Genomic DNA, 24,022 nt, shown 5'->3' on the forward strand with positions numbered 1-24,022 from the left:
GCTAGTACATTCTCTAAATGTATCCTATCGTCTGTAACAGCAGAGAGAATTATGTCTGTACTTATGCAGAATGGGAGCTACCCCTTCATCGACTGCACATTCAAACATAGGTTTAGCCTTCCTCTCTTCTCTCCACTCTCTCACCAAAACCCCTGACAGTAGGTAAACCAGAAATATCTTGTGAGACTGTAATAATGCTTTCATGGTCCAAAATCTTGGTACAAATACAAAACAAATTTAAAGGTTGACTTAGTGTTTTACTTGCTCAAAATAAATATTTCTATGCTAAAATACAAGTAATTTCCACCTGGTAACAATATATATGTTTCCTAGGTCGTCACTATGGTGCTGTCAGTTGTGAGGGATGCAAAGGTTTCTTTAAAAGGAGTGTAAGGAAGAATTTGACCTACAGTTGTCGTAGCAACCAGGACTGTATCATCAATAAACACCATCGGAATCGATGCCAGTTTTGTAGGCTTAAGAAATGTCTAGAGATGGGCATGAAAATGGAATGTGAGTGTTAAGTACTCAATGTGATACTGTGCCTACTGAATAACAAATATGTGGACTACTACTTTCTAATGTGTTCTCTCTGTTTTGGTATATGTTGCTCACAGGAAACAGAGCTTTTTGGCAGTGTCTAGTGCACCTTTCTTTCATCACCATTTTATGTCTGAGGTGCAGTAGTGGTTTGTTTTGAACCACGTCTCCAAGTACTGTTGTCTTTGAGGAGCCCAGTTACAGCCTCAATTAGAATGCATGTTAGAAACACATTGTATGTTTATAATACAAAATATTTGGACACGGATCGACACGAATCTGCGTCTAATATTCTGGTTTGAGAATCTGCTTTCCTACCAGATTATTTTTGTGGCTTTTTCAACCAGTGATGGAAGTGGTTAGTCTTTTTTCTCCCCTTCTAAAATTTTTATGTTAATTTGGTTATTTGTGAGCTTTTATGAGGCACTGTATAAACTGTCATATGTTTTAAAATATGCTTTCATGTTTGTATGCAGTACTTCATACATTTCCAGTGCTAGCAGCCAAACACTTGTTTCAATTTATTTTTGTTTTCAGTTTGTATTACCTGTTCTTGAATTTAGCACTTTGTGAAACTGTTATGAGGTTGTTTTGTGATCTAAGCAGGAAAATTCCAACCACTGAGTTCAAGGGAGGCAGAACTTTAGGCTGTAAATAGGGAGATAATTGTTGTATCACTCTGAAACTCCAGACCTGTTGTGATGATTCTGGTGCTTTGCACACAATGTGCTGAATATAAGACAAGACGTTTGTACAAGAAAAACTGCTGGAGTTCCAGAAAGTAAACCTTCCTTAGCCCAGTACGATTAGGGTATATGTTTATTGACTTCACTGACTTTGGGTCAGGTTTCTGATTAATAATTACGTATCCATCACGCCAACAAATTTGATATACCAGCTTTTAAGCCCCTATATTTTGCTGATAGGAACAATATTAGCAAAAATAAAATCAGGAACTAAGTAACTCTTGCTGGTTATGAAGATAACTTTCTGTAATATGTTTAATAATAGTGTTTTAATATTATAAGGATACACTTTTCACTTTCTTTAAAAGTTACAAAGTAACTGCTTCTTACTATTTTTATTAAACAATTTGCTACACTAGTTTGGCACTTCAGAGACTGAATTTAGTTTTTCAATTCTCAAGTATAAATATTAGAGATAATGAAAGGGTTAGTTTTGGAACACTCTTCCCTGACTGGGTGCAATTAATGGATGTGAGTGAAGTGTATGTCATGCAGAGAGTATCCTCTCAAGGAATTAACCTGCATCTCTCAGGTTAGAGATGCCTCTCTTGACTTTTTCAGGGCTCCTTCTGGGTTTGCATTGTTTTGTGTCATCCAGAGTAGGAATGTGCCTAACATTTAGATATAACTCTGCTTCTAAAAAAAAAACCCAACAAATTGAAAACACAACTGCAGAACCTTCCATCTTATAAAATGCCAAAAAAAAAAGGAGCAATATTTGATTCCAGTTCAGCAAAACTTGAAGCAAAAGATCAATCTGTGGCTTTCTTAGTTAAAAGTATATATAAATATATACATAACTCACAGATATAGTAACATCAGAGCCTGTGTTTCTTCACTCTTGGTATTAAATTTCCAGTTTTGCATTGAGCTGGTACACCATCATAACTGCAGGAATTTTACCTACTTTTTGTATTTTTTGTTTGAATTATTTCCTTTCAAATCTGAATGTTTCTATCTTTACGTAGCGGTTCAAAGTGAAAGAAAGCCTTTTGATGTGCAGCGTGAAAAACCAACCAACTGTGCAGCTTCTACTGAAAAGATCTATATAAGAAAAGATCTTCGAAGCCCTCTAATAGCAACTCCAACATTTGTGGCAGATAAAGATGGGACACGGTGAGTACCTCAGTTCCATGCATCTTCTTTCATGTTATTTGTGCATATTACTTTGCAGTCACACCTTTCTCTCCTCTACTCTCAGAGGGAACAGAAAAGAACTCTTATGCACACATCATCTGTTTCCATTACCAAGGCCAATGCAGGTTCTGCTTCTCACATAAGTTTTCATGTCTGAGTACAGGTATGTGGTTTTCAGTTTAGAGCTGGCTCTTGTAGAGCCAGGTCAGAGCAGAGGCAGAGCAAGTGAATGATATTCAAGCAGAAAGCATGTAGGCTAATGCTGATGCATAAAACTAATGTATTCAGGGTTAGCACTTCTCTGAAATCAAATCTGCAGGTGGCAGACCCGGGCTTCCTTCTCCTAAAGACAGTAATTAAGGAGACTCAGTGACTGCTGATTCAGATCCCGAGAGACTGATTTCAACAACAGCAGAACAGCAGTTTCCTTTTACTATATGGAATATACTCCAAGATGGTTCCTGCACTCTCAGATGTTTTTCATAAGTAGTGGGTGTGGAAAGGCACATCATTACAAAGGCAAGATTTGGTTTTTTCTGAATAGAATAAAAAAGAAGTCTAGGTTAAATACAACATTTTTTAAACTGTAGTTTATGAATGGTTGAGAACCACCTAAAAAACTGGATTTTTTTATTCAGTCTTCAAATAGGTGTGTGTGTGCACATGTGTTTAATTTTTTTATATACATAATTTTGTTGGAACAGATTACACTGCATTTAGGAAGTTTGGGCTGCAGGTTTCTTGGAGAATTGTTTTTAAGTGTTCTCATTTGAAAGAAGTATAGACACATTTGCTTTTTAGAAATTTCCTTGAGCTACAGATCCATTACAGACCTATAAACAATACTGTAGTCATTAAGTACCACTCTGTTATTTATGTAGGATTCAGATTTGCATAATGCGTGATAATTTGCTGCCTGTGCTTGTTCACAATGATAGCTGTTAGTGTCAGACCCCTTATACTGTAATGTCCTGCAGCCTGCACCTGTGTTATGTGCATTGGTATTGTGTTATGGACACTTGGAGCATCACATAAGTAGCAAATAAACTTGCTACTGCAAAGACTTTCCACTGTCTCCATAAATTAGATACAGCAGAGGGGAAGGATGTTTGGTCAAAAAGCAGCAGAAGTAAAGGCAGCAGAGATTTTATGCAGGCCTTGATTACATGACTGTTTCTGACTATATTTTGGAATGTAAAAATATTTTTGGCTTTTTTTCAGTGCTGTCCATTGTCTAGCTTGGAATGCAGAGTTATGCCTTCCTCTCAAGTCCAATGTAAAACTAGAGCTACTAGGTGACTTCTGAGAGCATGAGAAGACAACAACTTTCCTTAAAGCAGACTAAGCCAGAACAAAAAGCAAATGAGAGGATATGCATTTGAGCAGTTGTCATTGTTTTGCACAGGAAATCAAAAGATATTCCAGTCTTTCTGTCTTTCAAGCTACTTTTTGGAAACTGTTTCAGAAAGACTTAAGTCCTGATGAATAAACTGTAAGCTTCACTAAATTATTTATTTAAAAACTAGCAATTCCTTTTACGCTGCCATAGGTTGTTAAACATTTGTCTGATTAACATAGAATACTATTGACTGTCAGATGCCTTCTGCTTTTGAACAGGTCAGCTGGTCTTCTTGATCCAGGAATGCTTGTGAATATTCAGCAGCCTTTGATCAGAGATGATGGTACAGTCCTCCTAGCTGCTGACTCCAAGGTATTACTGTCTCACTTTAGTTCTGAGCATATCTATTTATTCGTTCAGATTACTTTATCTATTGTACATAGTCTCAAATAGTTGTTGTTCTTGAGAAGATAAGGTTGTGATAAGTGTGAAGAACCATACGATTGGAGGTAATAAATTGATCAACAGAATCATGGCTTCTTTTGGCAAGCATATTTCTGCAAAAGGTCAGCCACAGATAGTTCTCCATATGATGCCTCATCTGGGACTAGGATTGATAATTAGAATAGGATTTAAAGATAATTGAGAGCCATTGTTCTTCCTGTATGCATTCAGGAGGAAGGAAAAGACACATAAGGGAAAAAGAACAAAAATATTAAAGGTGGGAGAAAATTATATATCATATATAATTATAATTTTGATTTACTAATATAGTTTTTCCTTTTTAGGCTGAAACAAGCCAGGGTGCCTTAGGAACACTAGCAAATGTTGTGACATCTCTTGCTAATCTCAGTGAGTCACTAAATAATGGAGATACTTCTGAAGTTCAACAAGAAGAGCAATCTGCAAGTGAGATTACACGGTATGCAGTTATATTTACACCTTATTTAGCAATTTGTGTTCTATGTGGTGTGTCCTTACACTCATTCATTAAAGGAATTTGGCATTGTAACACCAGACACAGTACAGATTGCCAGATTGCCCCTACTTTGAAACACAAAACCAATTATTTAGAAATCAGATTTGGCTCTTACCCTCTTGTGAAGAACTGTGTCCAGTGTTACAAATGTAGTGTTCTGAAGCTAGACCAGATTTGATTCTTAGAAAAATAATAAATTACTAGTGTGTGACCTTGAAAGACTCTGAGAATAGCAACATGTCAGTGCCATTTTATTTCATAAGTGTGTTTTATGTATGCGTCTCCTGTGAAATGCTTGTGCCCTTAGCCCTGCTCTTTAGGGGTCTGTATTACTGCAGATTTATTTTTGGGATTGTTCTGCCATAAAATCTCCTGATAATGTAGGTTTAGAAAGAGTTTGAAGTCTTTCTTTTCTTTATTAATGAAAAATATGTGAAAAAGGAGCATGGAATATTAAAATTTCCAGCACAGCTTGGGATTTGCAAGGCTGGGGGTTTTTTTGTTGGATTTTTTTGTATGTGTGTGTTTTTGCGGGGGGAGCCAGGTAGGTTGAATTTAGCAGGATAGGTTAATAAGATAAAATACTTGGGACCCAAAACTGTCCACTGTTTCTCAAAAAGAAGATTTTTAGAAGGAGCTTAACTGTCATGGTTTAAGAATGGTATTATCCAAGTTAATGTTCCCACTTAAACTATGCTGCCACTTGCTCCCTCCTCCGTCTCCAGCTGGAGGCATAAAAGACAAAGATTATGGGTTGAAATAAGAACAATTTATTGGAAACAGCAATGAGACTAGCAAACAAACAGTAACAGCAAAATGAAACAGTAATAGCAACAATATTAATAACAAGAGGTATAAGACAAAGAAACGATTTACATGGAAAAGCCCCCAACAATAAACAAATACCAGACCCTTCTGTCCACTACACCAAGTGGAAGAAACCTCTTGTCCTCTGAAGAGAGAGAGAGAGAGAGAGAGAGAGAGAGAGAGTCCCTTTCCTGCCCCTCCCCTCCCCTTGTGGTTGATAGTATAGAATAACCTCTGGACCCCAGCCATGTCCCCTCCTGGCTACTGCAAAAAAATAACCTTGTCCTGGCTGGAAAAAGGACGTTAATTAAAACTCTTAAGTCTTTCATTTAAACTCTTCAAGTGAAGTGAATTAATATTTGAAAATACTTGACACTGCAATGTCAATTTATGTCAACTTCATACTCTTTATTTAAAGCAGAAAAAAATTTACAAAAAACCCTCCACCAAAAATCCATCTTGACAAAAAAAGCGTCAAAGCAGCACTATACCATAATACTGTTCCACTGGTATGAAATTGGAACACAAAATTCTTCTTTACATCTAAGCTCTGTTATCCTAAGAGAATTTACACTGATTTATTTGGGTAATGTTCCAGCAACAGCTTGAGTATAAAGGAGACCAGGAACCACTCTCTCTTGTGTCTTACTGTCATAACGCTTTTAAGGCTCTGTCTGTACTGGGAGATCAGGAGTGCCTGGCCATATTTCATCTTAAGGGAAAGGAAATTCAGGTGTATTGTCTAGAAGAAAACCACACTGTTCTCCAGTGTTCCAAAAAATTGGAGATCAAGGATGGGGACAAAGACAGGGTCTTTGTTCTTCAGAGTATATCTGGCCTCTGGTAATCCCAACCTAACATGTGAGAAGGGGGGATAGTGAATGGTATGTGTAAGAGGACTGTTGTGGTTTAAGCCCAGCGGACAACTAAGCCTCCCACAGCCGCTCCCTCACTCCCCCCACCAGTGGGACTGTGGATAGAATCAGAAGGGTCAAAGTGAGAAAACTCACAGGTTGAGATAAAGACAGTTTAATAGGTGAAGCAAAAGCCACACACACAAGCAAAGTAAAGGAATTCATTCCCTACCTTCCATGGGAAGTCAGGTGTTCAGCCACCTCCAGGACAGCAGGGCTCCAGCACGTGTAACTCTTACTTCCAAAGATGAGTGCCACCACTTTAAACATCCCTCCACTTCCTCTTTCTTCCCCTTTCTTTATATACTGAGTGTCATGTCACAGAGTATGGAATATCCCTTGGATCAGTTGGGGTCAGCTGTCCTGGATGTGTCACCTCCCAACTTCTTGTGCACCCCCAGCTTCCTCACTGCAGGGAGGACAAGAAGCAGAAAAGGCCTTTACACTGTGCAACCACTGCTCTGCATAACAAAAACATCTCTATATTATCAATATTATTTTCAGAACAAATCCAAAACCCAGCCCCATACTAGCTACAGTGAAGAAAATTAACTAACCCAGCCAAAACCAGCACAGCACAAGACCCCTTTACTAGTAGAAATACTAGGATAAAACTATCAGAGCAGGATTTACAGTAGTAAATCCTTTCCTTACAGGGGAGATCTTTTACCAGCAATATGTGGGCACATCTATTCCTTTTATTAATGCCCAAAGAGTACAGAGGGATGTAATGTAATGAATGTAATGTAACTGTAATGAAAAGCCTGACCTTGTGTCAGCCTAAAGAGTTCTTGCGTAGGTTTTATAGCATTTCATTTGAGCAATATGATTTTTTTAAGGTCTGAGGAAGCACTCTTTCATTGTTTACTTATTTATTATTTTTAGGGCATTTGATACTTTGGCTAAAGCACTTAATACCACAGATGGTACAACAGCTCATAACTTGGCAGATGGGATGGATCCTACAGGAGGAGGGAATATTCATGTAATCAGTAGAGATCAGTCAACACCAATTATTGAAGTGGAAGGACCCCTACTTACAGATACACATGTCACATTTAAGGTACGTGCTTCTTTAAATGTCTTATTAAACAAACTAATGCTTAAGATGTATGAGCTCCTACATAATTTCTGGTCTTGTATTCCCAATTAGCATTCTTTGCCAGTAGTAATGAGTTATTTAGTACAGTTTTACTTTGACAGCTTCTTGTCATACTGTTGATTGTGGACTATAAGAGTAGTTTGATTGTTTTTGCCAGTTATGCCATTGATGATAAAAACTGGTTTATGTCTGAACTATATGTATTGTACTGTACTTTTATTTTTTGCAGCTGACAATGCCCAGTCCGATGCCAGAGTACCTTAATGTACACTACATCTGTGAGTCAGCATCACGACTCCTTTTCCTCTCTATGCACTGGGCTAGGTCCATACCTGCATTTCAAGCTCTTGGGTAAATGGACATACTCTGTTTGAATTGTTTGCCTTTGAATGAATTTAAACACTGATCTGAACACTTCCCAGCTATTTTGAACTTTTTAGTTATGATACTGTTTAATTTTTAATGAACTATTTAAAATGTGTGAAGACTATGCAATATTCTCTGTTTTGAAGAATAAAATAGAAGATGGCAGAGGGGAAGATAACTACAATATCTGATATTACTGTGGTTACAGAAACTAAAGCCAAATCAAAAGCAAGCATTAATTTGTAGAAATTAAATACTTGATTATTATATCTTACTAAAGAATTGATGAACACCATTTCACAGACAACCTGATATGGTTTCCCGTAGTCTGTCTATCATTTCATTTTGCTTCTTGAAATATTTGTAATATGCTAATATCTGCCTTTTACTAAAATGTTTTGCAATTAATAAGGATTAATCCTTATTATTAATTGTTATAAATAACATAATTTTACATAGGGTAATACCAACCTGATATGCAAACTAGCTAGCATTTGATTTTCTGCTGTTTATAGGCAAGACTGTAACACAAGCCTTGTGCGTGCCTGCTGGAATGAGCTGTTCACCTTAGGCCTGGCACAGTGTGCACAGGTGATGAGTCTGTCTACTATCCTGGGAGCTATTGTCAACCATCTCCAGAACAGCATACAAGAAGGTATGTTGTCAGTCCTGCTAACAATACAGGGATGTTTGTATAACATTGCTCATCAGGTGTTTCCCCATCAGTGGCAGAATTGTTCACCAGGATCCAGGCGAAGGTGAAGCTTCCTCTTGCATAATTATGTTTCCCCTGGTGATCTACAATTTTGTTGCACTGACCTCACAGAGATATCTGTGGGATAGAAGTGTCCATAAAGGAAATGGGGTCTTCTATGCCTAACTGACATTATAGAGAAAGACAATACATCCTAAAATATGCCTTGGATGTGCTCAGAGAGTTTTTTTCCCATCCAGATATATGTTTTTTCCTCTTAGAATAATGATGTCCTCTTCCAAACCACACCAGACTTTTTCCTTCCAGAACCTTCCTTCTCCTCTTTGCAGTGGAAAAACACAGAATTTGTCAATTATCACAACAAGCATATTTTTGCAAGTATAATGGTTTTGGATACTACTGTAATGCAGTAATGATTAATGTATTCTGAAGTGCCCTTGAAGCATTAAGCAACCTATTTTCTTGACATTCTTAACAAGATTTATGTAATTTTATTTTTTAATCCAATGTTGGTCTGGTGATAAGGATGATGATCTCTAGATGGATGAAAATCTGTTATACTTGCTTTTTTTTCATTCTTTAAGGATGCTTCCAGTCAATAGGATTGATTAGCATGAAAATAATATTAATTTTTAAAAGGAGGAAGAAGCAATACTAGCAGCTTTAAACTCTGCAAATACAGTATATTACATGAAAACTACCTTAAATTTAAATGTGCATTAAAAGCAGTTATAGAATACTATTTGGTACCAATTTTTTAATAATTTTTTGGGCTGTCATTATTGTGCATACAGCAAAAATTAGCAAACAGGTTTTTACTGAGACGTATTTTTCTAGAGCTGAAGGATATTAAATGTTTTTTTCCAGTTATCCACTTTGTACATTTTATAGTTCTACAATCAAGTTTTAATCTACTTTATTAGCTTCATCATGATAAAGTAAATTAGATGGAAATTTGACTCTTAAATGGATAGTATGCTTTAATTGCTTTCATAATAAATATAGGGTTTTTTCTTGCTTTGGTTTTGGGTTTTTGTTTTTTGGTTGGTCTTGGCTTGTTGTTTTGTCATTTAAGAGAGCCTGGAGAGCCCCAAAATACAACAAAGTGCTGCTCTTTTCCTGCACAGAGAGGCAAAAGTTGAAAATATCAGTAGGGAAACCTGCACACTGGATGTTCTGTGCAGAGTTAGGCTTTTACTTTTTATCCGTTTCAGAATACACAGAGCTGTCTATTCCACCTCCATTCCAGGCAGTGAGTTTGGGGAGGAGTAATTGGTAGGGCTATTATAGCCTTAAGCTGGTTCCACTTACGTTCTCATGCATCAAAATTGTAAAAAAGAATTTTTTTCTATAACTTGTACTTGTGGTCATGCTGCATTAGCTGAGACCAGCCAAGAAAAGAGGATCGTTGGTGTTATTTATCTATTCTGCAAAGTTATCCTGTTGTATTGTTTATTATACTTTTAAAATTCAAAACAAAGTGAAGAAATTTCAGAACTTTATCTAGGAACATATTAGTGATGAGGCTGCTTAGAAACTCTGGAATTCAAGTTTGCTCTCCTGAGTTCTTCTAGACCATACTTTCCTACTTAATACAGCAATAAAAACATTACATTATGTCTATCTTCATCCATCTTGAGTAATTAAAAATTTGTATCACAATTAATGATTTAAGAAATGTAGATTATGCTTTCATTCTTATTTCAAGACTGCAAAAAATGGTTCTTCCATTCATTCAGTATTCTTATTGCAGTTTCAGAAAATAGATAAAAGAGTAATAAACTATGTCAAAGATTCAGTTTGAGGCACATGGGGTCTAAGCAATCCTATGCACTATTAGGTGTATAGACAAAAATAAAATTCAAGTTAAAATGATATGAAATACTAGCATTGGAGACTATGACTGGAATAAAAATTATTCTAATATGTTTTTCAAGGAAAGGCTTTATCTCTTGTGAACTGACTCACTTCTGAAGTTTGATAAAAGTAATTATATATTCAAAGATTTGTCTTAATGTATTCTCTAATGTTTTTATTCCTTGACTAGTTTGTAGATATACAGTCCATTACAAGGATTTCTATTTACCAGAACAGAAATCTATCCCTTCTTAGTTTAGCAGCTAATACCACTCACTTGTAACATATCTATAAATAAAACATATTTTTAAATTGAAATTTTAAGATAGTTTATGAATCCAGTATAAGGAATGTGATCTTTCAAATGTTAGAAGAATCTATGTATGTGTATTTCACTGAATTTACCCTGTCAGACGGGACAAAGACTATTTACCATAGCTAATGAAAAGTTCACTCCTAAAAGTACAGATAGAGGAGAAAGTAGCACTGCTATTACTGTTCTTGCATTCACTTTTGGAAAAGCTAATTCAATAATGTTTGAATTTAAAATTAGGGTTGCATGTTAGCATTTGCTTTGTGCGTCTGTTCATTCCCAGAATCACTATAGCCATTTGTAGAATAATTCACCATAATTTGAGAGTCTCTGCTCAGAGCAGTATATCACTGGAAAAAGTTTGGTGTGGCAGATTATGCCGTGCTGGCAAAATTACACAGAAGAGTTAACACTCTGTTTGCTAGCCCTGGGTCTGACTTAACTTTATAAATCTTCACTTTCATAATAATTCAGGCCATCCCTACATGTTAAGTGGTTTTAAGACAGCAAAAGACTTGAAAATATCACTTGACTTGGTTTATAAAACTTTATTTGTTAATATATTAGAAATGCTTGAGCTCAGATGAAATAGTAAGCAATATCTTTTTGTAGATAAACTTTCTGGAGACAGAATAAAGCAAGTCATGGAACACATCTGGAAACTTCAGGAGTTCTGTAACAGCATGGCCAAGCTTGATATTGATGGATATGAATATGCATACCTTAAAGCTATAGTCCTTTTTAGCCCTGGTAAGGAATTTAGTAACCATATCTTTTTAAATAATAAGCATTAATATGTCAATTTTTTAGCATTTTTTTAATCAGACTAATGTCTTGAGATGAGACTCATCTGTTAAATTGCAGATTAAATGATTGTTTCATAATGATTATCACAATATGTGTTTTAAAATAACTTCAGAGCAACATATCCATGTTATTTACAACTCCAGTATATACATGTTTCCTGTACATCCACCTTAGAAGATTAGATTCTCAAGTTACCTTCAGCTGAGAATCTATGAGTAATAAATTATCTGGAATGTGTACTAGCAATATTAGTGGGGTAAATGGTGAGGAGGATTAGAAGAAATGCATTCTCAGAGTGACAAAAAGAAATTTGCTTCAATTTCAGTATTCTTAATATACTAATAAGAGGAATAGGTGAAATATGAGCAGAAATACCTATTTTATATGAAACTCCCACAAAATCTCAAAAACTGAATGTAAACAGGCTGTCTTCCATTTGTTACCAAAAGAAATTATAGCAGACAACTAAAACATAGTCAAGTGTTTGTGAAATACAAGAATTTACTCAAAGAAGACACTTGAGCTTTTCTGAAATGATTAGGTAAGGACATTAAAGAAATTGGAAGTGGCAGTCTCTTCAGCTAAGGTGGTAAATGTTTCTAGGACATACAAAGGTTAATCTAAAACTGCTGACAGGATGAGGAAAAGGGAAAGTTTTGCTCAGAAATGCATATTATTTATTTTAATTCAAAGGTATTTACAAAATACAAAGTAAAAGGGTATGTTGTTACAGGTGTGTTTGCTTGGGTTTGGTTTTTTTTTTTTGCATTGATATTATTTTTCTCTTTGTAATAAACCTTAAGCAGAAGATTCTGGCGTCCTGAACTGTTATTTTGGAATTTTTTTTGTAGATTGTTCCATTAGAGTTAGATTTATTAGGGGTTTTGTTCAAGTTGGAAAAGCAAGAAACTATCCAAACTCAAGGTAGCTCTGTCCTGTTTCAAGGGACAAGCATTTTGGACACAACACGGAAGATATTTTGGCATAGTAAGATAGGTGGTATTTTGTGGGTTTGCTTTTGTTTTGCTGTGATCATGTGGCTGGCTGAGGAGCTGAGCCAGCTGGAATTAAAACATGAGACAGACTTGGGAAGATTAAGATATCGATCTATCAAGTAAGTAACCCTAGCTACTGCTTAGCCTGCCTAGTTAGAACAAATCCCAGAGGCGAACATATTTACATTTAAACAAGCAAAGTTAAAAACAAACTCAGTGTCATTGCCTGGTACATGTGTACAGGCTTAATCTTTGACCACTTTCTTATGGATACACACAACTATAGAGAGAAAAGTGAACAAGCTGTTTCTGAAGCCAGGAGGTAAATGTTCACCTGAGTGGTTTCCTTTGTACAGCTAGCATGTTAAACATCACAATACCAGAGAAATATTTCATTGAAATTAAATGTGAGAGTCTTACAAATAGATTTATTTCACAATGTATAGGGAAACAATCGACATACAGAAATGTTTTGTTTCTTTAGATCACCCTGGTCTGACCAGTTCAACCCAAATAGAAAAATTCCAGGAGAAGGCACAGATGGAATTGCAGGACTATGTACAAAAAACCTATCCAGAAGATACTTATAGGTATTTATTGTCTATAGTACCCAAAGTAATGTTGTGGGCTGTAGCTAACAAAAGTACAAAAATAACATCATTGATGTTTTTGACGTCTGGGGTTTGGGGTTTTTTTGACTGTTGATGAGAAAGAACTAGAACCTAATTCATATAAGCAAGCAGGTTTGTTTAAAGATACGTAGAAACAAGAATAGCTGTCTAGCTTCCTCCATGTAAATTAAATTTATTAGTACTTTCTTGGTTTTTGAGGGGTTTTTTTGAGACTTTCATAGTCATGTTTAGAAAAGTAAACAGACTTTTTTTAGAAGTTTGGGGAGTAACTGCTTCAGCTGACTCTAATTCACACTGCTGCTTTTTTCAAGTTATTATTTTAAAGCCTCTTTGCCAACTAAAAGGTGATTATTATCCTTGAAATGTTTTTCAAGTTACATATGCAGAAAAATGTTAAAACTGTCAGTTATCGCCCTTGAAAAAAGCAGGATTACATATAACAGAAAACAGTAACCATCTCTCAAACTTCCGTTTATAAGAAATTCCCACATCCCACTTATTTTCTCCTTTGGCTTTTTTTTTTTTTTTTTTTTAAATTTCCAAGGACTTCTCTGAAATTATCTGGCTTGATTTTTTCACCTCTCAACTATTCTGTTTGTTAAATGCTAGAAACAATTACTGTATTTTCTAAGTCTGTCAAAACTCAAAATTCATCAACACAATGATTTTCTCCACTGTCAGTGAAATTCTCACCTCTGTTTAGCAAGATATACTAGAACATGTTCTTTTTTACTGTGAAAGGTATCCTCATGTAAAGAAGCAATCCCATACACTTAAGCACTGTCTGACGGTGGGGTAACTAAAAATAAAAGAAGAAAAAAATCTGTCTGAAAAGGAGAGCTTCTCCCATCTCTGTTTTCTGCACTGATCTTACAGAGTTAACACTGTGGTGCAGTGAAACTAGGATTCTCTGCCTCAGAAATATCCTCAAATCCCACATTCTTCCATGTACAGTTGAGTCCTTCTGGTTTGATTCGTGAGAGCTGAGTATCTACCATACAACTAAATATAAAATTTGTTCCATCTGCTTATATATACTTCTCATAATAGTGTCTCAGGGAAGAAAATCAGAGTTACATTCCCCAAGCAGTGTCCTGTATTTTAACTAATAGTGTCTGTATCTCCATGCTCACCCATAGACAAGTTTAGAGAACAAATTGGATTGTTTCTGAGCAACTGAGTGCTGGTACAAATTGAGACAGGAGAGAAGTATTACAATTTTCACAAAAACAACAGCATAGCTTGAATCTTTTTGCCCTAAAGTTTTCAACATACGGTATATTAGCAGAATGGACCTTAGATATTTTCTCCATAAATATTCAAGCATTTTCCAGAGCACCTGTGGTCAGTGCTACCTGAGGTTTGCTATTACATGGTTCTGGTTCAGAAAATTTATTTGGTTTGGCATTTGTGATGTGCATCTGCCATATGAATGACAGCAAAATGCTTTCATCACTGTCCTAAATTTCACATGCATGGGAAGTCCAGCATTTCAATACAATCACTTCATTATATTGGATATATGTTAACATCCTGGTAAATAAAACACCAGAGCATTTGGCAATATTTATGCTCAACAATACATTCCCCCAAATTCCATCTCTCATTAGATTCTCTTTTTTTCTGTTTATATACGTCCAGCCCCCTTCCTGCTATCTCATTTAGCATGAAGTTGCTAGGCAACTGAGGACTGTGCTGTTTATGGCTGAAATTTTAATTAAGCATTGTACTCTTAAAATTGTGCAAATGTTCGCACTAATCAGTATGGGTATTATTAGTCTCAGCATTGTTTGTCCAGAGGGAATTTCAAAAGCAGGCCAAGAGAATTTTGTGTTTGTACATACATGGTCTGTCTACAAAGGGCATTAATATGTCCCTTTCATTGGAAAGCTACTTGGCTTTTCATTTCACTTGCAGGATAGAACAGTAATGATTCTTTTTTTGGTAGCCAATTAGCTTGAATTGCCTCTTTACTCCTATTCATGAATTATGGTAATAATAAAGGCAGATCCAGCTCTTTAGCCATGAAGTATCTTAAATGGGTCTTACATGTATTTATAATCCACCAAACTTCTTTTTCAGGCTAGCCCGGATCCTAGTTCGCCTGCCAGCACTTAGGCTGATGAGCTCTAGCATCACCGAGGAACTGTTTTTCACGGGTCTTATTGGAAATGTTCCCATTGACAGCATAATCCCCTACATTCTCAAAATGGAAACAGCAGAATATAATGGTCAAATAACTGGCACGTCTGCATAGTGGGAACAATGCAATTTGAGGGATTGAAGTAATTTTCACAAAAACCATATAATTACGAAGTTAAAAGAGTTGTGTTTCGGTATGTGCAGATAATTCCAACTTGTTATCGGTTTCCTGACAGATTTCTCCTTGTCTTTTTCTGATGTTGACAAAATTTAAAGCAGCTATTAAAAGACCTGCTATAGGACTTTTTCTGCCACAAGGAATATTTTTGATGCCTTTCATTTAAAAGGCTATAGATGACTGAACATACTTTTCACATGCTTTGTATTTAAAAATTATCAGTGGTTAAAAAGAGTTTTATAATATCAGGTAGTAATAAAATTACTTTAAAAGTAAAAAGAACAGTATGTATATATTTAAAAATATCCTTGGAACTAATGTCTAGCACATGCCAGGGTATAATACTAGCACTTTGTAATCACTTCTTGTCAGAGCAACAGCATTATCAACATCCTGCTTATGAGTATGAAAAATGAAAAAAACTGCATATGTCCTTAGTCAAAACGTTAGTAAATGATTTTTGTAAAAATGTAGAATGCTAAAGGAGACAATCATTTAATCTACAAGAAGTCACTTGCTGTTACATTATGCATGAAATATTAATATGGATTCTTAAATCAGATATCCACATTATATGAAACTATATCTGTTAAATTAGTGCAGTTGTAATACACAGTACAGTGCAGTCATAGTGACTATTATGTGCTACAGGAATTCCCCACACTAGAGGAAAAAAGTGTTTGTCACAATAATGATTAAATATTCAGGTTCCTCCAAGTGTCTATTCAGACAAACACAATCATGACAAATAATATTCTAAGATGAAGCCTTTTGACTTTGGGGAAAATCAGTCACTAACTGGAAGAGCAGTAATTTTCAAATAGAGCCGTGTGATGCTATTTGAGTATGCTCTTTGTATGCTCCAAATTTACTCCTCCTCTCTATACTCTGAACACCCTTATGATCAAGCCACAGGTACAATTTAAGACCTGAAATACAGAAGTATAGAACCTCTGGCTGTAGCAAGAGTTTATTACAAAGCTCTCTCACTGTATTTTTCCCTCCCTCCTTCCCTCACTGAGCACTCCCAGTTTTGCAGTGTTCTCAACTTTCCTGTCACTTAGTTTGAAACCAAAATATAGTTAGGATTTACTCTCACTCATGTACAATTGCAGTTGATGACTGATACACCATGGAGATACAAAATGAACTACTTTTTAATTGTCTCCAGTGATGAGCCATCAACATGTTTGCTAGTATTGGCCATTAGCTGCTACCATAGGTTTTGTTTTAGTATAACTTATTATTATGGCTGTTAAGTGTTTTAAAATCAAAGAATTTTTTTTTAAGTCATAGCAATTAATACCTTCATCTGTTCCTGGCTCATTAGATGCATTAATTATTTTAATTATTTGTGTGTTAGAGGCATTCCTACTTTTGTAGTTTTATGTGACAAAAATCTAATGAGAAGTTCAGCACTTTGGTTTTTCTTCTGTTACTGATATTTATTTAGAAACACCTACTAGGTTGGTGTTTGTGACTTTTCAAAGTCTGATTTGTAGCCAAAAGACCTTAAGGAGCTCTAGATGAGGCTTCTAAAGTAACAAAAAGACCTTGTATATGTCATGCTTGTTAGGAGGCTGACATTTGTAGAACTTACTGTGACACAAAAGACTATTTAATTTTAGCTTCTGGATGCATTAAAAGTCTTCTACGGTTACCATTTTTAGCACATTCAGAATCTTTTTTTCTCAGAAGGATATTACAGAGTCCAGTATACATGCAGAGATTTGTAATATTGCACTTTTATCTCTCTCAGCTCTTGCTATAGCAAATGAAATTGTCATATTGCTCATGTTATGGGAAGTCTGCTCTCTACATGTGAAGTCAGCTGGACTTCAGATTTTAATGCCAACCATTTGATTGTAGTGTAACTGCTGTGGGTTTGTATCAGCACTTCTGCTACACAGTCCCTATGTTAAGGGTATGCAACCTAAAAATTAATGGTGATATTAACATCAGAAACAGTAGCTACCTTGGAAAGAGTTGTGGCTGCTTTTGTGTTAAAATTTAAAATTTTATTGGGTTATGTCATTGTTCTACAAGCAGAATGCATTGAACTATTGTGATATTTTTTAATTGCCAAAAGGATTATGGAGCTTAATTTGCTTCCAGTATTTCATAAAAATCATTTAAGCAGATAAGAAAGCATTTTAATGGCAAATGAAATATTCCTTAGCACAAAAACTAGCCACTGGAATATTTGGTTTTAAATCTCAATACACACCAGCTAGCTTTTTCTTGACAAACATTTCAACTTCCAATTTTTCGAGTAAAAGGGCCCAATTTTCTGTGTGAAAATTTGTTTGTAATTTTTATTACTTGTGATCGTAACAGTTCAGGAAAGAAGATAAAGGCATTATAGTTTTTTGGGAACAAAGGGATCACATGAAATGAAATGTAAAATGTATGCCTTGCATTGCATTTGTAAATTAAAATGATAAATATCATGCAGCTCTGTTTACAAATAAACTACACTCCCCACAAATGCAAGGCCACATAATGATATCCTTGATCAAACCCTGGTAGTTACTTCCTCTGCAAATAGTTATTAAATAGCTTATTAGGGATAAAATATTCATTTGTGTAAATTGTGTTACAACCATGCAATCCATAGGTAGGTTTTATTTCTTGTGCATGTACTTAAAAGATGAAATTAAGCAGTTCCATCCTTAAGATTTGGATATTACCACCTAAAAGCTATAAAGTCTCTCTTTGTGTAGCATCATTAGCATGATTTGCTGGCTTGCAGAGGTCAGAACCAAGCTACTTAGTCCTGATACCATTAACAAAAAGTAGTCTTTCTAACTATACACTATTCCAAGACTAACATTTTGGATTGTAGAAATTTGAACATATATGGGTGCCTGGGCTATTTCCTCCCCAGGGACAGGACTTTGTGCTTCCCCTCTTTGAACTTCATGAGGTTCCTGTTGGCCCGTTTCTCCAGCCTGTCAAGATCCCTCTCGTGGCAGTAGGACCTTGTGATGCACACAGTACAGCTGCAGAATCAGGCAAGTTTTGCACCATCTCTGCAGAAAATACTACAACACTGACATAGTTCTTGGAATTCCTGAGGTTTGTTCCATCCCTCCTGCAGATGGAAGATAGCAACAGGCTAATCTTAATCTAAATCTTAGCCTTATTGTTAAATTAGTTTGGGGTTTTTTCTCCATTGAAAGTGCAAACTTTTCCTTATGAATATTGGACAGGAGAGCTTTTTATTATTGTAATAATTATTGAAGAACTATTTCTTGAGTATTAAATACAGAAATGGCTTGTTTTCATAAAGGTGAAATTTAAACGCCAAACTTGTGTTCACAGAACTTGGAGTCAAAGTATCACAGTCACAAACCAATTCTAAGAAAAGTTCATCTCACTGAAGCTCTAGTTAGTGCAATTCAGAATTCTCTTCAGAATTTTTGAGGTCCTTTTCCTGCTGCTCTTGAAATGAAAATATTTTAACTTGGCAGAAATACAGTAATAAATTACCTGATTAGATTTATCTGAACCTGACCAAATGTGTATACTAGTCATAATTCATTCAGACAAATGTTAGAATTCTGTGCTGAGACTGATGGGGCGTGATAATGAGGCAATGCAGGGAATGAGAATGAGGCAATAATGTCCATTGCCCATGTGCTTCATTGTTTTCCAACTCTTGCGAAGGAACTAGATTTGAATCTTGTAGATAAAAAGCATTTGGGATTAGCTTTGTCATAATGATTTTAATGGCATTTGTGACAAATGGAGGAAGGTATACTACTTTTCTTCCCTTTATTTACTTACATTGGACTAAGACCACGTACAAAAGTAATCTTTCTCTGCCTATTTACATTGTTTATAAATTAGCTGCAATGCTTTTGGTATCTGTGGAGTTACTCTGGCATGAAACTGGTAGAAGAGGAAAAAAATTACCTCCAAGGAGAGATCCTTCTAAGAAGTCATACCAGGCTTTCTTTTAGCTGCCTTAAAATGTTAGATTATTACGAAGGCTTAATTTTCAGAGCACTCGGGGGCAAGAAACTATTGTTGCTCTCCACTGATTACTTGGTGTCATTTACCAAGTCTCCTTTTACCATCTTCTGAAGCCCTTGGCCCCCCAGGCAGCCTCAATGCCTCTGGTGAGGAGCTCTGGCTCCAGGTCTGCATGGAGAATCCAGCTGGCTCTGCACTGCCATTACAGCTCCCTTTGGCAAAGGGCACATTCTGAGGCTGTGATAGAGAAACCAAGTCAGGGCTGACGCTTCCAGGGGAAATCAGTTTCCTGACTCTTGTTTCTCCTTTGACAGAGACTGTAAAACACTTGCGTGGTTTTTTTGTTGTTGTTGTGTATAGTACACAGGACTCACAGGTTCCTGAATCATTTCATTCAGGATACTGCAGGTGTCAGTAGATTTTCCTGCCTATTAAAGTTCAGACAGTAGTTAGGATTCTTCCCTGATTACCTGCTGTTTAATTAGTAAAAGGCAATTTTTAAAAAAAAGCACCAAACAGCATGACTAGCAAAGGGCATCACGAATACAGTTTAACCAGGAAGACAAGACTGGAAATTAATGGGCTGAGGATACTGTCCAAGCAGTGACAAAGCAGCTTCCTGCACTCAGCACCAGTCAGGGCCCTGTTCGAATTGGGTGGAGTGAGCAGTAGAACTGGCAGGTCAGTCAGACACACAGGTGTACCAACACACATCTACTGGATGATAACCATCCTGAAAAGAACAAAAATCTGATTTTCTATTTGAGATCACTCTCCTCCTCTCCAGTTACACTTAATAGTGCAAAACCAGGGGAGGCTGGGGGTTTTTCACTTACTCTTGTCTGTAAGAGGAAAAGCAGAAATGCTGGCAAGCACAGTCAGCTTCCCACCTGTCCCAGGGTTTGCCACACTGGCCATACAGCAACGGAACAGCTTTAGCAGTCGTTTGCTCTGGTGATAAGCATGGGCCAGCTGTGATAGCAGCACACAACAGCTGCAGTCCTAACACCTCCAAACATCCAGGAGGGGTCAGCCAAATGAGGCCATGGTCACCCTAGAGAGGAGAGTGAAGGGCAGAGAAAGGACAAATTGCCAGCATCTAGTAGATACTGAATGACAGAAAATTAGTTTAGAAAACAGCTTTATATGAAAATTTACCAAGAGGGCATGGCAAAGGAGAGACAATGAAAACATTTACTTTTTGCACCTTTTTATTCTAAAGTTGCTGAGTCATTTTGACAGTAAATACTCCTGAATTAAGTTCAGGCTTATTGTTTGATGCCACTAACCCTTCTTGTTAGATAATGCTACAGCCCTACTTCAGCTGCAGTCAGTCTTATCAACATATGGGAAATTATTTGTGCAAAAAAATTATAACATTATTTATACTGGGGTTACAAGTTAAAGTTAAATTCTTTGTAAAGTGTAGATTCCCCAAGTCTGAATATATTAGACTTGGGAAACGTCATAGCCCAGAATTACCTTATTACTCAGCTTTTTATTGTGAAGTCATGCTAAGTTCATCACAGGTAATACTGTTGTAATGTTCCATAATTCCCAAAACCTGTTCAATCCTCTTGAGTTACATGAATGCTTTGAAAATGGCTTAAATTCATGCCTGTCTTCTTTCTTTTTAAAGGGTTTGATAGAGTTGTACACGTCTATGTTGTGCCTCCCACCGTTGTGCATTTCTGCATGTTCATTTCTAAAACTCACTCGAGCAGCTGATGCATATGTACATAGCTGTATGTATGTGTGTATGAATGTATATGTTTATACCTCTCTGTCTAAATATATTCTGTACAGTGTATAGAAAATGTGTAGTGTATGTATATATGTACAGATATGGAGCCATTACTCATCAATTCTATCTGCTAAAGTTTTTTATTCATTTCCTAATCCAGAGCTTCCTAATTTGGTGAATCCTCACAAATTTCAGAGCTTTGCACCTATTTTCTAAACCAACCCAAATTCACTATTTTCTGTTCAGAACTGTCAAATATATTCCATGAATTTTCTGGCTTTTACAATATTCTCTTTACCTTTTCTCATTTGGCCTGTAGAAGTCTGCCAGTCAATAGTTAATTGAGCATATAATGAATAAATAACTATAGTCATAGAAAATACTTCTCTGCTCATTATATACTCATTCTCTTCCAGCCTCCTGAGATACATTTGTAAAGTCGTATTTTTTGCGAAGCTTGGTAAGAGACTGATTTTTTGGTTTTAAGTCTTCATCAGTGGCAAACTGAAAATAAACCACGTTGCCACTTATCACTGAACTGCAGCACACAGAACATTGGTAGGAGGTAATGGATGCTGCTTAATAAATCAATATTCATATTGTCATAGTGATCACATGAAACCAACCTGTAAGTTAGAGACTGTGTGCTCTGTTCAGTGAAACAGCAGCTGTGGTACAACAGTAATTAAATAGTAGGGACATTGCAGGTAGTTTATTTCTTAGCAAGCATCAAGACTTCTTCAAGATTTTCACAATGCATTTCAGTTGTATATTCACTTTCTGAAGCTGTTCTCTTTATTTTCCAGCCTAAACTGAACACAGCTGGTTGCTTGATTTAGTTGTCAGACTACTGTCTCTTTCCACATTCTGTCCTTTCCTGGGTCTGGAATCTGTGCAGCTTCTGCACTGCCTATGACAGTCCCACTGTCCATGTGGGACCTGGGCACACAGTTGTGAAATGAGATGTGGAGTTAAGACAATTTCTTATTCATAATGAGGACTCAAACATTTACATTATCAAAGTATAAATAGGTCTTGTTCTTTTTCCCTTTTGATGAAGATAAAAAGGAAGCCTTCCATAAAGTAAATCTGTTAACTGTGGGTTTTTAAAAAAGCATTTCACAGACCATGCAGGGCAGTAGTTCAGTGAGTCTTGTTTCTGTCATTAAAAGGGGGAAGCATAATTTTCTGGGCATTTATTTCCACCTTTTGTACTCAACATGGCAAAGACTTGTGTATATTTAATCAGATAATAAGACAGCAATCAAATTAATGTGAACTTCATGCATGCTTAAAGTGAACCACAAGTCTGAGGAAAGTTTGGAAAGTTTGCTATGGAAAATGCTGAGAATGTTCTCTTTCCTGGTATATTGGTTAGTGAGCATTTGTAAGCTTTTATTTCAAAAATAGGAATAAACCTGTAGTATTTCAAACCTTACTTCTGCGATTTTCAGCAGGAAAAATATTTCAATTAATGTCAGGAAGTCCTGTGACAGATGGTCCTTCATTGGTGCCTGGACAATTAGTGCTGTTTGAATGCTTGTTTTCCTCTTTAAAGGTGAATAGAAACCTGAAAGTCTGTTAAAGTCATTGTACTGCAGGAACAGTTTTAAAGTTTAGGAAGCCAATTGGGGCATTAATCAAGATTGAATCTGTTTAAAAATTCAACTATGTATTCAGAAAAAAAAAAAAGCAAACAAAGTTCTTTTATATCCACATTTGAATTGTTTGTATTCTGAAGGACAAAATATTTGCTCAAATTTAGTGGCAATAAAGGCTCTGCGATAATACAACACAGGTCCATTTTATGGTATTTTCATGATTGTGGATTAAAGTAGGACTAGATAAATTTCAAACAAAAAGCATAGTCTTTAAGAAGAAAACATTTCACTTACAGACTGTATATGTTAAATTTTTCATATATGTAATCAATATCATATGTTGGAATATTTTTAATAATTAATCTGTACTCTTAAATACACTGGAAGCCAGTGTTCATAGTTTCCTAACTGAAAACTGCACGTTGTTTTATCTGTATTGGCCTACTAGGGAGTGCTGAGCTAAAAGAACAAATTTTTATAAAAGGAAGCATCTACTTTCAATTCCTTGGGATATTTTCTGGAAGCCTCTGTTCATTATAATTTAGAAAACTATTGTTTATGTTTGTTTTAAAAACTTTGCAAAAGTTGTTAATTTCCCACAGCTTCTTTTGTGAAATCAGTATTGTTGTGTGTGATAGCATTTAAAAATAATAGCATGTTCTTTTTTTAAACTAAATTTTATATCCAATGTCTTCAGTCACAAAGAGGAATTTGCATTGTTGTGTTTGTATATAGAGTATTGCAGTGCATGATTTAGCTCATGCATTTTATTAAATGCTGTTGTATCATTATATTGTTGTGGTTAATACTAGTAGCTAAATGAGGTTTCTACCATTAAAGTGAATTACAAATATAACTGCATTCTTGAGTTTTATTATGAAGTTCATTTAATTTCCTCTTGAACAGGAGCTGTCTAAGGCAAATCTATAATTCACAATCTTTTAGGGGAGAAACAGCATTTTGCCTTCACTACAGTGATTATCTTATGAGAGATTTAACCGGGTCTGGTACAGAAGAGAAATCCCATTAACTTACTGACTCCAAGGAGCTGCTCTAGGAGGAGAGGAGGCTTTTCCTAAGGTTTTAATTCATCTTGAATAGACAAGCTTTGGGTAGCCCCACACCTCTCG

The 24,022-nt window shown here is 35.9% G+C and overlaps 1 protein-coding gene across 9 annotated transcripts in view; it reads left to right on the forward strand.

Annotated features, from left to right (window-relative positions):
- NR2C2 (nuclear receptor subfamily 2 group C member 2) overlaps nucleotides 1-23,745 on the forward strand; it is a 37,535-nt gene extending 13,790 nt beyond the window's left edge. For 7 of the 9 annotated variants that reach the window (XM_048315891.1, XM_048315885.1, XM_048315884.1 and 4 more), the window contains 10 exons: nucleotides 334-513; nucleotides 2,255-2,402; nucleotides 4,041-4,134; nucleotides 4,551-4,684; nucleotides 7,348-7,525; nucleotides 7,794-7,915; nucleotides 8,446-8,585; nucleotides 11,428-11,565; nucleotides 13,102-13,207; nucleotides 15,332-23,745. In XM_048315891.1, the coding sequence (XP_048171848.1) occupies nucleotides 334-513; nucleotides 2,255-2,402; nucleotides 4,041-4,134; nucleotides 4,551-4,684; nucleotides 7,348-7,525; nucleotides 7,794-7,915; nucleotides 8,446-8,585; nucleotides 11,428-11,565; nucleotides 13,102-13,207; nucleotides 15,332-15,506 (1,415 nt within the window). In that variant the 3' untranslated portion in view covers nucleotides 15,507-23,745. The remainder of the gene's footprint in view (nucleotides 1-333; nucleotides 514-2,254; nucleotides 2,403-4,040; nucleotides 4,135-4,550; nucleotides 4,685-7,347; nucleotides 7,526-7,793; nucleotides 7,916-8,445; nucleotides 8,586-11,427; nucleotides 11,566-13,101; nucleotides 13,208-15,331) is intronic. The other 2 variants (XM_048315889.1, XM_048315890.1) reach the window with 2 other exon arrangements.
- The last annotated feature ends 277 nt before the right edge of the window (nucleotides 23,746-24,022 follow it).

The sequence above is a fragment of the Corvus hawaiiensis genome, chromosome 11 (genome assembly GCF_020740725.1).
Source record: "Corvus hawaiiensis isolate bCorHaw1 chromosome 11, bCorHaw1.pri.cur, whole genome shotgun sequence".
Lineage (NCBI taxonomy): Eukaryota > Metazoa > Chordata > Aves > Passeriformes > Corvidae > Corvus > Corvus hawaiiensis.